We start from the raw sequence: 15436 nt of genomic DNA, 5'->3' as shown, positions 1-15436 counted from the left end.
GATATCTGTCATTTCCTTGTAATTTATCTTATCACTTGTTTCTTACCATTTATTCTATGTTTTATTTTAAGATATGCACATATTTATCTTTCCCCCAAAGAAACAGATCCCTGAATTAAGAGGCTCTGGTTTTGTATTCCATCTGTTCTACTTTCTGCCTAGGTGCTGCTGGGAAAAGCATCTTTCTGAACCTTAGTTTTCTCATCTGCAAAATGGATATAATAATAATGCATACCATTGACAACATTGTGGTATCTGACAACATTATATAAACTGAAATGCTATGCAAATAATAAGAACTACTATTATCTCTTATACTTATTTTAATATAGGAAACACTAGTTTTTATTTTTGACGGCAATTGTGATACTTTAATGTTTGAGCAAAGCAACTCTCAGGAGAATTGTTACAGGTGCTTGAAGGAAAGCTATGGCATATCTTAATGTGAAAATAATGGATAATCCAGTATTTGAACTTTGGGAAATAACTATGTCCTCAAACATACTATACATACTCATAGGATAAAATGCAATTCCACATGTACTTATAAAAATAACATCTTACATTAGAAAATTGAATATTTAGTAGATAGCTACTATCTTTTTAGTCCATAAATACTGAAGCAGCACTTACATAATTGTGTCAAATTTCACTTTAATCACATTCACACATTTAATGAACAGGTGTATTATAAATATTGGGATTTTGCCATTTGGCATCTTACAGTTCTAGTCATGTGTGTCCTATGGATTCTTTACCATCTTCAGGGAAATTCATCCATTGGTACCTGTGCATCCTTTGTATTCATTTATTACCATTGTGAAATCATCATTAACCATCATTGTTACCATCCATTGTGAAATCATTTCTTACTGCTTCTTCATGAACTACCAATGGAGACAAATTAGAACAGTAGTAGTTGGAGGAATACTTGATGTGGACTTGCTTAAAGCTCTTTATTTCATAGTAGTTTAGATAGAGAGGTGAAGTGGGTGAAATGATATGCTTTTGGTCCCCCTGACTTTGAGATCCAGTAAGTTGAACTTAGCTCCATATAGGCAACTTCTCATAATAATCTTCTGAATTAGATATCGGTGCATTGTTTACCACTTAAGAAACCAAAGCTTAGGGAAATATCTAATTCAGAAGATTATTATGAGAAGTTTGAGATACCACATGTAAAGGACCTGGTACACCGCTTAGCACTTATCCCTCAAAATAGTAGCTATCATTATCATTTCATTGTTGACAAGAGAGTCAGGAATTTGTAGGCAAGGCGCGCGCGCACACACACACACACACACACACACACACACACACCTTGCTTCAAAACAACTCTGCCTATTACATTCCGTGAAACCTCAGACAAGTCCTTTTCTTCTTTTTGCTTTTTTTTTTTAACCTGTATGATGGATATAATAACACAATCTGAGTCTTCAGGTATCAGCTATGATTAAATGAGACAATGCAGACAGGTAAAAGCATCTAACATAGTTCCTGGCACATAGGCTGCTCAATAAATGTTTATTGAATCTGAATTTAAAGTATATGCCTCATCCAGATTGCAAATATTAGTGACTTTATTCATCCACAGGCATGAAAACTCAGAGTTAGATATGTTCTGATTTTACATCTTTCAAATTACTTGGTCTTAAAGAAGTTATTCATTTTTCTGTAGTGTACATTTAAAGTAAGGTACTTGAAAAAAAAAGTGGCTCTGTATAGGAGCCTTATATCTTTATGTAAGTTAATAAAGAGGCTAGGAATGTTCTGCAGGTTTCAGAAATCTGGCGGCTGTTACTTTAACTCTGCAACTTAGACAGAAGACTTCTGTTTCTTTCTGAGCACACTACAGTGAATATTTTGTCTAGCTGCAGGGGAAAAGCTTTGTCATGGACTTTGCAGACAATAGCCTTAAAAGTAAAATGGTCTGCTTTTGGTGCCGGGAGGTTCAGGGGCCTATTGTTAGCGCACAATGGATTTCTATTGCTGCATTCCTGCTTTGCAAAGGTTTGTTAGCTTTTAATGACTGACAGTACTCTATTGCAAATACCGTATTGGCTGTGCCCTGTTTACATGCTACTCAAGAATTTTTGTGGAGTGCTGGAAAAAAAGAAACAGTGGTGTTTGTCTGACCTACTCTGATAAGGTTTAAAAAATGATTTCACTCATGAAGTGTTTACTGGGAATGTAGAAACATTGGAAATCCTTGCAGAAGTATTTTAAAGTTAGTTTGAAGGCCTCAATGAATAGAAATATTGATTACAGTAGAGATTTAATCCACTTTATTACTCAGAATTGTCATTATCATTTTCAAAACAATATGGTACAGAAATAGGGATATTTTAAGAAAAAGTAAAAGTAAATTTTATAGGATCTTTCTTCCTTAAATGTAAGAAATGGAGATATTTTGTTACAAAGGAAGAAATGCATTTTGCACATTCCATAGTAAATTCCATAACAAATGTGTACACAGTAGTTGTGGTAGGTGTGTTTATGTGTGTGTCTATGTATATTTTTTCATATATATAGTTTTCACCATATGTATAGACTATAGGCTATGTAAAACAGTGACTCACTCAGAGCTTTTCACTATTTTATTTTCCATAAGCTTTTGACATCTGAGAAAAGCAAATAAATAAATAAATAAATAAATAAATAAATAAATAAAAGCATTCAATATTGTCAGTTTTTCCAAGGAAATTTCACTTCCACTTTGTTGAAAACTCCACACAGGCCTTGTGACTCTGACAATCAATGGCTGTAAGATGGGGGCCTGAGAAAAGTAGATAGCATTAGCCAAAGATGATGATGATGCCTTAAAATGCATTTTACTGTGGGGAAAATGAACCAGTTTCTAATAATCTTATGGTCTCTAGGCCAGACGGTCCCTTTGATAAGTTAACATGTACTCCCTTTATGCTCCTAGTAGGGGGTAAACAAATGTCTGAACAAGCACAAATACACATAAACACCAATGTGGAGAATGGCAGTGTATGTCTTAGATCTAGATAATAAGTGTGGGTATTGTTATTTAGATGGAGCATACTGGGACACTTATCTTTTAGTACACTCCATTTTCTAACTGAATGCAGTGCTAATCGTGGGATTGAAAGCCATTGTAATTGTGTACCCATCTAAATGCTGACAAGAATATACAATTACATTGTTTGGAATTGAGTTTAATGTTTGGGAGTTTTATTAGCATTTATGTTTACTTATACATTAAAATTCAACACAAAAGAAGAGGTCAAAAACCATGTGCTATATAGATACAAAAAAACGGACTAAAGCATAACCTTGCTCTTTAAAATATATGCGCCCTGTCTCAACAGTGGGCATTTTCAAAGAATGTGATACAAATCTGAAATAAGCAAATAATAGGTTTCCATTGTAAGCATTACTCACTTTGGTAGATTTTGCAATCTTTGTAAAGCTTCTTTTGTACGAACTTTTTTTTTTTTTTAATGTTCATGGTACTGGCAAATCTTTCCACAGTGTGCTTACCACCATACGATGTTAAACACATATTATAAAGTGGATGTAATTGTAAACACACAGAGGGATATAATTACATGTAGCAGATTTAAGAGCTAATTCTTTGCCTTTTTTCCCCCTGCATTTTATCAACATAATTATTTTTTGACTGCAGACTAACACCCTGAAATTGACAAGCATCTATTATAGCAGGAATTTGTTCACCAAATTGAAAAACAATGAACTGCAGGTTTATATGTACCCATTGTCATAAAGAATTAGTAGGGCTTTGTTCCGCAAGAGGAAAAAGCTAATGATTTTGAAACAGCAGGTGACAAAACACATTCTTTTTTTTCCCCCCTGTTATCAGTTTGTTGATGAAGTCATTATGAACTGGGGCCCAGATAGGGATGGCCTTATTTTTAGCAGATAGACTTTTAATGAGCTGCATTGTAAAGACAGTCATGTTGATTTGCTTACATTTTTTTTTTCCTTTCCTTAGAAACCCCCAGTATTGAAAAGCTACTCTCAAAGGACTGGAAAGACAAACTTCTTGCAATGGGATCAGGGAACTTTGGTGAAATAAAAGGTAACATATTGACAATTATTTTGATCCAAAATGTACTGAAATGAAGTTTATGTTTAGAAACATTAACAGTGAAAAGTGCTGCTCCTTCTTCTGCCTCATGCATTCTGTCTTTGGTGTTTCTTTTCCCTAGCTTGAACGTGGACGTGTCAGGACTCTGACTTTCTCTTTGTGCTTTATTGATAAATGGGATGCTATGTTAACAGACTAAACCCCTGTATCTTCAAAAGGCTTTGGTTTTCATCATTAAAAAAAAATTAAATGATTCACCTTGTCAGTAGGAATGTATTTATATCAGGGTTAAAAACTGCATATGATGAGATGAGTGTATATATTCTACTGTTAGAAGTGTGAAGGTACATAATTTACGTTTAAAACTAGACATGGTGAATGGAGAAAGCTTAATAAAAGGTTGTATTGTACTAACAAGAGCAACATTTTTTTGTTTGTTTTTATTTGAATCAGACATTGAACACAACTAAGAAAAAGTCTAGATGAACCTCAGATGATACTGAATATTCATATCTTAATAAACTTTTACTAATAGCAGTGGGAAAGGACTTAATTTCCCATATAAAAATAGTTAAATGATCATTTCAGTTAATTTCAAAGTGTGTTTTCTCAGAGCATGGTAGGCAATCTATGGTTTTCTGTCTGTTGCCAGTAGCACACTTGATTCTGAGTTCTAAAGGATTAATCTTGAGAAAAAAATACTTATTCATCAATATTAAAATATTTAGTTATATATTACACTATATGGTTTTTTGTAGCAGCTGAATATATATTTAAATATCACCAGATTTATATTAATATACATGTAGAAATATGTGTATAAATAACTTTTTTGCATATGTATGTATGTGCACGTGTTCTCCCAATGAAAAAGGCAATTGTCTTTCTTATGGCTCTATGACCTCGCAGCATCCCGCAGAAAGGCAGGACACTAGCATCTCAGCATTTTGAAACTTCCAGAAAATGTTTGACTGAGTGTTTCACTTCTTATCCATTGTATTTGAAGTTTAAATATATTCAGGTTATGATCAAGTATGACTTGGTGGTGAGAGAATGAATGAGTGCTAATCAACAAAATCAGTAACCAAAATCTATCATGGAATCAAATTCAAACAGATAGCAATTAATATGCCTTAAAGAGCTTGAAGACAGAGTTTAAACAGAACAGAGGAATTTCTTTTCCTAGGCCACAGATCCTTTATATTATTATGTTGGCTTTTAACCCATTTACACCTGAGACGTAGAATGTGTTCTCCAAGGTTCTTTATTCTCCTCTGACTGAGGTGATAACTGAGCATATATAGCAGAGAAGACCGCCTGTTCCAAGCCTTGTGATCTCATTCCATTGGAGGACAAACATTTTTCCCTCCCTAGTTTTCTTCACAAGTCGAACTTAAAAGCAGCCACAGCAGTGATGATAAGCTTAGAGAAAAGCAGCTCAGCTATTCTTCCAGGCTTGCCTGTGGGCTTGGTTCAGGAAGCTGCGGTTCAGTCAAAAGAAGTTTCCGTCTTTAATTTTGAGTGTTTTAAAGCTTCGCATTCAGAGCATAAGTTTGGTTATTGTCCTGTGTTCTGTTCAAAAAGCTGTTTTCCGATGCATTTTAAAAGCAACTGTAGACCTTTCTTCTGTTGGGGGGCATGGTTATTAGGTGCTTGGATAGGTTTGGCAGAAAACTGGGAAAATAGCGCTGGCTTACTTTTCCTACTGACTGCCCGTGACAGTTGCAATTACTATCCATTGTTCGTAGGTGGCTAGAAAGTGGAAAGGATACAATAGTGTATAGCCCTCTGGGGGTAAATGAATTTGACTTAATGGTGTTTGGGGGGTCAGACACTCTGATTATGCCATGCCCAGGAATGTGGTTTTCATGCCACCTCAGAAGTTATGGGAGAACAATGGCTTTGCTGTTTGCAGCATTTTTTTTTTTAATGAAGCAAATAAAGGTGTAAGTCTCATGTACGTGCACACTGTTTTGGGTTGGGATAGGGAAGAATAAGGGTGAGCTTTTTTAAATCTGAAATATGCACATATTCAATTATTAGATGATTTATGAATGATAATTTTGAATAATATATTTGATAAAATCTTGCATATGTTAGGACATTTACAGCCTTTACAGTATTTACCAAGTCTTGTGGATTGAAACTTTTCTCCTCTGTTTACACTGGTCAGTTTTGATTTAACTTTGTAAAAAATTTTAATGTTTGTTTTTGAGAGAGAGACAGACAGACAGACAGACAGACAGACCATGAACAGGAGAGGGGCAGTGAGAGAGGGAGATGCAAAATCTGAAGCAGGCTCTGAGCTCTGAGCTGTCAGCACAGAGCCCAATGTGGGGCTCCATCCTACAAACCGCGAGATCATGACCTGAGCTGAAATTGGATGTTTAACCGACTGAGACCCCCAGGCACCCCATTTAACTTTTAATAGTTGCAGAAAATGTGTGAGTAAATGAGTGTGTGTGTGTGTGTCTGCATGCACATGTGCGCCCATTCTTGAATATCTAAAATTATAGCCAGATGAGGACAGAGCTCCGTTCCTAAATGCTAACCTTCAAGTTGCTGCACGTGAATTCTTTCAGAGCGTTTGGACAAAGATTAATATTACAGCTTGGCAAAGTTCAAAGAAGTGTTTCTTGCTATTACTATTTAAAAAGTTAAAATGATAAACTTCTAAAAATAAGAGAAATAAATAGCATTTGGTTTGGATATTTTAGCTATCAATAAATAGTTGTCATACCCACTTAAAGTCAATATCATTCTTCAAGAAACAATGCGGGTTAGTAAAGGTCACCCACTTCTAAGAGCATGAAATTATTTTCCATGTTAGGTTATTTTGCCTGTTAGAATTTATTCCATTTTTATGGTCTGGTACTTTGGAAATGTGAAGTGATTAGGTTTTAAAGTTACATTAGAAACAATCCTCTAAAAAACATACAACAAGGACACTAGATCCAGTTTTGCAGAACAAAACAGTTTGACAAAAAAAAAAAAAAAGCTTGGCTAACAATGTATGTATATAAATTGATTAGCTGCCTGAAAAAATGACTTATTTCTTCTCCAGTCATTGATATAGTGTGGCTGGTCAGCTTATGGTTTTTTTGTTGTTGTTATCTGTAGCAGAAGCACAGAGTAACAGTGGTGAGAAAGGTGAAGGAATATCTCCTATAGCCTTGTAGTTGCTGAGAAGAGGAAAAAAAAAGAAAAACAGCGTTTGCACTCCCGTTGGCAACCACGAGTGTCACGCGTTGTTTTAGCTAGCATGAAATTCCATTACACTGAAGGTCAATGCATTGGCACTTCACCTGAGGACAGTATCTGGGGATCCAGGGCAGCTTTGACTAATCTAAACAGAGCATTTGGTTTTCAATAAAGTCATTGCAGGATTTGTATGTTACAGACTTAATTTTTTTTTTTTTGTAGAATTGCAACCAAAAAAATCTGCATGCAAAATGCTCTCAAATAGTTCTTTCTTGGTGAAGTTATAAGAGCAGGGCAGTGTTTGAGAGGTTTTTCTGGCTAGGTCACTCAGATAAGCCCAAATCAGTTTCTCCACCAGCCTTGTATGAAGAATTCGTTAAAGCCCGGTTTCTTTCCCATTGGTATCCCTGGTTAGACCCTTTCTCACCCTGCTCAGAATGCATTAATTTGGCTGGCAAAGTGTTGTATCCTGTATTACGAAAAATGCCAGCTGCAGTTGGTATAATAAAAAATTGGCTCTTTTGAAAGCTATAATTTTGTTCTTTCTAGAAGATGGGACATAAAGGCAAACACCAGACAGCTCTAGAATGCCAGTAATAGATTCAAGGAAATAAGCCATTCAGCAATATTTTGGTCTCTTAGAACTCATGATAAATACATAATTTTTAGATGCAACACGTGGGTTAAAGTAGATCCTCTGTTAGGTGACATCACATTTGGAGATAAAAGAGATAGGTGGATTCAGTATGTGGCTTGAAAGACATAATTCTGTTTAAATAACGTTAGACAATTTGTGACCAAGCAGGTGTTGGAAAGGAATCAGATCCCAGGTAATAAATAAAGAGATCCTTAGAGTTTGTAAATTTGAAACATGGAAACTATAATGCCAGTATTTAGACATGTAAGGGTTTGTATCACTTTGAAAGTTGTTTTAAACCCATTCTTTTAAAACCAAAAAAAAACTATTTAAGAATTGCATGCTTTGCTAAGTAACTTGGTGACTTATGTCATTTGTACATTCAGCTAAAAAATATATCTGTACATTTTTATAAAAGGGTTGGAAATATTATTAAGGGAACTGTTGTATCTGAAATTTGTTCCATGCAAGAGTGAGCCATAAAGAAGGCACATAACATATAGTCATGCACTTCTAAATAAAGTAAATATTTAATGGTTTTAATCTAGTGAGCTTGTTTTATAGTTCCTCTGTAGTTGCTTATGAGTAATGTTTTCCCTTTTTGTAAAAACCACTTTGTAAGAAACGAAGAAAGACTAGTGCTGTGCAGCATATAAGTTTCTGAAATAAATTTGGCAATGTCCGTAAAAGAAAAAGTGACTTCATGTTTTCTGCACATCACTGACTTGCTCTGCCCCAGAATGCCAGAGTCTTTATGCCAGTGTGTAAACATAGCCAACAATGGGAAGAGAACGGTCAGACACTGGATCTCCTTGATTTCTGTCTTAGGAAGTTTTACATATCTTTCAAAGCAGGTACTTAATAATACATGTTTTAAACAGATATTCTTACATATTTAATCTGGATTCTATATTTGAAAATAAAAATATGATTTCCTCAACCTTTTTTTTCTCTCATTTAAAAATAACATTCATTCACTTAATAAAGATTCATTTGTGCAATGGAAGTGAAGATTCTAAAATTAAGATAATTTTAAGAACATTATTTTTTTCTTATAGATATGGACTCCAAAGTTTACACCAGCCAGATTATTAAATGATGGAATTAATCCAGAAACTTTTCCTCTTTTCAAACGACCATTTCTCTTAACTGGGGAAGCATAGTGTAGCCAAAAAGTTGGTATAATGTTGCCCTGATTGTTCCAAGAACTTGTGGAAATCAGTTTAACTCTTTTGGTTTATTGCCTTATCTGCTCATTTAAAAACAGTTGCAGATTACTATTGATTACATGCCCATCTATATACAGGCACACTGTAAACATTATTCCTTACAAAATGACAGAGACATTTCATTCCTAGTTTACATAGGAATAAATTGAGACTCGCAGAGAGAGGGAGAGAGAGAGAAAGAGATATCACTTATCCAAAACCACATACTTTAACTGTGACAGAGTCAAGATGTGACCCTATTCCTGCCTGTCTTCGAAGCTGGTGTTCTTTGCATGAGGCTGGATGGTCTCTCTTCAGTAAAGTTGGCATGGATGACCTCTAAAATCCTTTAAAACTTGAAAACCTTTCCAGCCCCCACACAGCTGGATGCAGCACCCTCAGATGCAGTGATGCTGTTCTCAGCTCAGTTCAGTCCCCAGCCCACACAGCTGTTTTGTATTGTTAGCCTATTTATGCATTTACCTTGCCCTTGTGTACTACCTAGCTTACCATTAGTCCAAACTTAGGGATCCAGTTTGCACTTGATGAATGAATGACAATTTATAAATGCCATGTTTTGAAAATATTTTTATTGGCTATGTTAAAGTCTGTAATGTGGCAAGTTGGATGTGATTTAAAAAACATTTTTTTTACATTTTTTATATAATATCCAAGTAAGTGGATGGGATAATCATAGGGAAAGTTTGTAAAATTACAATCTCAGAAGGTAAATATTTGTAATCAATAGTATGGAATTACAAAGAAATAAGAACAATGCTTGCTTTCACTACAAAAATGATGACGCACACATCTTGTTTATGTCATATCTCGGTAGCAAAACATCCAACATAGGATAAGAACAGTAAAGATCATAGCTACTTGTCAAGTGTTCCATTTCACTCTTATGTCAGTTGCCTTTAAAACTGAAAGCTTTCTATAGTAGAATATTTAAATCCAAGCCAAAGCCTACTTTTTAAGATATTGAAGCAGCAAAAAAACAAAACAAAACAAAACAAAACAGAAACAAAAACAAAACAAAACACACACACACACACACACACACACACTCAAAACACTGTTTTTTCAAAACAGTTATAGAAATCTATAAATTAAGACTATTTATAGTATTAACAGTGTATAATAGAATCAGTTTATTCTGTCATATAATAAATAATGGTATTCCTTGTATAATTTTAATTGAATCTAACCTCTCAGTTATCTACATAGCAGCAAAGTGTATGTAGATAAACTTTATCAAAGTTTGATTAAACTTGTTCTTGATGAAAAAGACCAATTCATAGATGTTTATAAGTTGGATCACGTAACAAATACTCCTTTAATGAATTGGAATGATGCCACTAATACCTTTGATGAAGGAGTGTGCCTTTTCTCTCTTGTTCAATAAGAGCACCACTGAAAGAAGCTTTAGTTGTAAATTTAGACTAACTTAAGTTAGTTTTTATTCATTATATTTTTAGGTCATTCAACAGATATTCCTATCTGTCTTGTCACGTGCTATGTTTTGGAGATATAATGATAGCAAGTAGAGTAGACAGATTTCTACCCTTCTAAAGCGTATAGTATAGTAGAGGCTCTTTCATTAGACAGAAATTTTAAAGGCAGGACAACAAATGGTTTTTAGATCCTTCAAGTACAATACCAGTTGAAAGCAACAATATTAACATTAAAAAAATTAAACCAAGTAAAATCCTGTCCAAGTTATAACACTGATAATCTAAGAAGCACCAATTATTAAAGGAAAAAAAATCTGGCAAAAATTGACTATACTTTGAAACAAAGAATTACATTTCTGGTAAGTTTTTTGAAGGAAGAAACAATAATCCCCAGTTTATTTTTAGTGTCAAAATTCTAGGCCCTTTCCCTTCTTCTTGAGTGAGTTTACTCTTACATTTACTGTATTTGGATAATAACTCCTAGCAATTTACTTTGAGTTTGATCATTTTATTTCAAACCATATGTCCATTTCATTTGAGTGGAAGAAAACAATATTGGAGAAATATCAGCTTCCACAGATTTTTTTCTTATTAGTTCAAACGTATTCAAGACCATTTTTATTTTGAGTAATCCTGATGAGGGTTTTCCTTGTGCATAGAGTTGTACATTATCAGTCAATCAAGGATTTTTCTCTTTTCTTATGAACTTTGCTTTATTCATTTAAGAAGTTGTTATAAGATGTCTATGTTGTGGTAGACATTACTCTATATATTCTGAGTATCCAGCATTGAACAAAACAAACTAGTATTCTGCTGTCTTAAAGCTTATTCTCTATGGAAGATTCAATAAATAAAGAACTATATCAATACAATTCAACCTATGGTAGTAACTACTATGAACAGAATAAAAATTAAGTGATGTGATGGAAAGTGAGATGGTGTCTTCCTTAATTTCAGTGTTTGGGGTAGGCAGTCTGAGAAGTTGGCATTTAAATTACTTCTGGTTGGATCTGAGTTTATTTGTTTATTATCTTTTCCATTTAAATGTCAGATCTCTGAAGCAGACATTTTTTTCTGGTGTAGACACTGTAGTGTCCCCAACACCTAGAATAGGGGCATTGAAGGGCATTGAAGGAGCTCTGTGGGTACGTGCAAAATGAATGAAAGAGAAAAGTCTGTCATTTGAAGTGGTTCTCTACCAGGGGAAATTTGGCACTGTCTGGAGACATTTTTGGTTGTTATAACTAGGTGGGAAGTGCTACTAGCATCTAGCCAGACATGCTATACCACACAGCTCCCCAGAAAAAGAATGGTCTAGTCCGAAATATCATCAGTGCCAAGACTGAGAAATCTTAATCTAGGAGCAGAGTTTTCCATGGGAAACAATTGGAGTGCAAAGATCCTAAGGTGGGAGCAACTTTGTGTGTTGGTATTGGAGGCACTCGAAGAAGGCCATGTGACTGAAGCATTTTTGTAAAAGAGAAATGGAAGAGATGTTGCCAAAGAAGGTAAGAGCTAGAGCATTCAGGGCTTTTTAAGGGTAAAGAGTTTGGATTTTATTTTATATGGAGTATAAAGTGATGAAATGTTTTTATACAGCTCTGTGACATGATCTGGCTTACCTTTCTAAATGGATCACTGAACTTTTGCTTGGAGAATAGCCTTTCATAGGAGAAGAAGTGGAAGCAGGTAGAATGGTTAGAAAACTATTGCAGTAGTGAAGGTGAGAAATACTGATGGCCTGGAGCAAGAGGTTGTACTGGAAATAAAGATTCATGGGCTAATTTATATGTTCTAGGGTTGATGGGATTCCAGTGAGTTAGATATGGAAAATGAGGCAGACAAAAGAATAGAGCAATATATGGATAGTGATATCTCTTACTGAGAGGGGGGTGACGATCTGGTTCCCCTCCTTCATGACTTGTGTCACATTACATTAAGGAATGTTCTGACCTGTACTTCTGTGGAACCTAAAGCACTATAGCAATGAGTCAAATGATTACCATGTCTGTAGTTACGAGGCAGTAAGAAGAACTGAAACAGAATTTTTTTTTTGCCTCTTACATCAGTGATCCTTCATTCTAAGGGAATCGAAGCAGGACTAGCATAGATAAAACACATTAGAGTGCAAAGAAATAAAACATGAAAATAAGTTACTATCAATGACACACAAACATGAACTCATAGATACAGGATTTGTGTCCCCATTGTGTTATATACTTGTATGACTCTTACAAATCTTAATCTAAGTGAAGAAACAGTAGTTTCTCTTTTTGTTTTGGAGCCCTGTGGATTTTTCAGTGATGTTTGCACGCACACACGTGCACACACACACACACACACATTTAAAGTCCAGGATATTTTGTGACTCTTACTAGTTTCTCCAATACTCGTAGACCACTTATTGGACCCTCCCCACCCACTGGGAGATAATTATTATGAAGATTATGATAATTTAGAGATGAAACTATAGGGCTTACACCATCTGAACATAGTACTTTTATAAAAGTGGAGAAAACTTCTTTTGCAAAAGCTCACGTTCCTTAGCTCAACTCTCTTAAACCAAAACAAGAACATCTATGTAACTCATGTAAGATAATACATCTTATTCTCTTGGCTATATGGCATTCCTAAACCTGAGAGTGGTTTAAAGCAAAGTGACTTACTCGTTAAAATTTTAGATGATTTTCTACACGCCAGGCATATGAGGGCATAAAAGTCGGTCATTTATAACTGTTGCCATCACAGCTATCTCTGCTAACTTTAGGGTACAAATGTTAAAATCAGATTTATAATATAATGATTAAGTAGTATAGTAAAGATATCCACTGTGTGGATTCCAAAAGAAGGGAACAACTGTTATCAATGAGAATCAGGATAAGAGTCTTAAAGAACAAGACATATGATCTGGAACATGAAGAATTAATGTTAGGGAAGGAATGGCTGAGGTTAAGGTATTGGCTTTGTGGGTAATGGTACAAAAGTCACTATGGCTAGAACCTAGGATGCACAAACAAAAGTGAGAAGGTTGGATCATAATTAGAAGGACCTTATTCATCTTTTTCTTAAGTTTACTTATTTTTGAGAGAGACAGCATGCACGAGCATATGCAAGGGAGAGGGGAAGAGGAAGAAGGAGAGAGAATCCTAAGCAGGCTCCGTGCTGTTAGTATGGAGCCCAACATGGAACTCATTCCCATGAATCATGAGATCATGACCTGAGCTGAAATCAAGAGTCTAAGGCTTAACTGACTGAGCCACACCCAGTGCCCCAGGACCTTTTCACTCTTAAGAATGAGTTGACATTTTATTCCAAAGACAATAGGGAACTAGTGGAAGTGTTTAAATAGGAGTGACATGAGTAGATTTGTTTTTCTAGGAAGGTAATTTTGGCACCAGATTTGAGGATAAACTTGTAGCGGGGAAAAAAGAAGTTCTATTGAAAGTTTGTCAAAACAGTTTATAAAAAACTTGATGAGAAATGTCAGTGGAGATGGGGAAGGGAGGCTGGAACAAGAACTCTTCCTACATACCATAGGGCAGCAATTTACACTGTGGTATCCTTTATGTAAAGTAAATTGTGTGGGTCAAATTGTGTCCCTCTAAAAATTCATGTGTTAGAGCTCTAACTTCTAGTATCTCAGAATGTGACTGTACTTGGAGATAAGGTCTGTACAGAGGTATTTAAGTTAAAATGGGGCCATTAGGGTGGACCTAAATCCAATATGATGGCTGTCCTTAAAAGAAAAGGAAATTTGGACATGGAAATGTACAGAGAGAGTGATGATGTGAAGACACAGGAAGAAGATGGCCATCTACAAGCCAAAGAGAAAGATCTGGGGCAGCTCCTTCCCTCACAGCCCTCAGAAGGAACCAACCCTGCTGACACCTTAGTCCTGGACTTCTAGCCAATAAATACAAATTTCTGTTCAAGCCACCCCATCTGTTATGACAGCCCCGGTAAATTAGTGCAGAAATATTCTGGTATATGGTTAAATCTTCATTTACAAGACTAGGATAATAATAGTAATTGTGGTTACCTTAGAAGGAACAGTATTCAGAGGAGACCTTTCACTATATACCCTTTTATAATTATTGATTATTTAGTCATGTGAACATAATAATATTGAAGAAATAACATTTAACTAATTAAAAGTAAAACTGAAACAGGCTATTTTGAGAAAACATTATTATGATTTGTTGATATAATACATACAGGAGGATGGGTAGTTGAGAAGCAAATTGAGGATGATGTTAATATTTCTAGCTAAGAATGTTGAGTAATGATGCTTTTAAAAATTTTTTAAAAATGGAGTCTCACCTTATACATACTGAATTTTAAAACTGAGATCTAAGGGTGCCTGGATAGCTGGGTCGGTTGGGCATCCGACTTGGGCTCAGGTCATGGGTTCAAGCCCTGTTTCGGGCTCATGTGCTAACAGCTCAGAGCCTAGAGCCTGCTTCAGATTTTGTGTCTCCCTCTCTGTCTCACCCCTGCGCACACTCTCTCTCTCTCTCTCTCTCTCTCTGTCTCTCTCAAAAATAAAATAAACATTAAAAAAACCCACAAAAAAACGCCTGAGATCTACACTCAGAGATACCTGTTCTGCATGTAAAAATAAGTTACTATGGCCTGAGGACAAACTCGGGGTAGGCATAAATCTTAATATTTCATTGACTCTGAGACAGTATCCATTGTAAGCCTCAGAGAGTTTAAAATAAACAGTGTGTATCTGAGAAGCATTGAATCTGACAAAGTGAAGACGAAAGAGTTTTGTTAATATTTCATATACTGAATGCCAAAATGATATTTGTTTATACTCATCAACAAACAAGTATATTTCTTTACCCATTGTATTACA

At 35.2% G+C, this 15436-nt stretch overlaps 1 protein-coding gene across 45 annotated transcripts in view; it reads left to right on the top strand.

The window, feature by feature from the left end:
* The window catches only part of SOX5 (SRY-box transcription factor 5), a 1008244-nt gene that overhangs the window by 781878 nt on the left and 210930 nt on the right, over window positions 1–15436 (top strand). For 44 of the 45 annotated variants that reach the window (XM_053225987.1, XM_027035741.2, XM_053225993.1 and 41 more), the window contains one exon: window positions 3980–4066. In XM_053225987.1, the coding sequence (XP_053081962.1) occupies window positions 3980–4066 (87 nt within the window). Of the gene's footprint in view, window positions 1–3; window positions 1034–3979; window positions 4067–15436 lie in introns of those variants that run through there. The other variant, XM_053226017.1, reaches the window with a different exon arrangement.

This window comes from Acinonyx jubatus, chromosome B4, assembly GCF_027475565.1.
Source record: "Acinonyx jubatus isolate Ajub_Pintada_27869175 chromosome B4, VMU_Ajub_asm_v1.0, whole genome shotgun sequence".
Taxonomy (NCBI): Eukaryota; Metazoa; Chordata; class Mammalia; order Carnivora; family Felidae; genus Acinonyx; species Acinonyx jubatus.
Note: the sequence above shows the minus strand (reverse complement) of the source record. Positions and strands in the feature narration are given on the sequence as shown.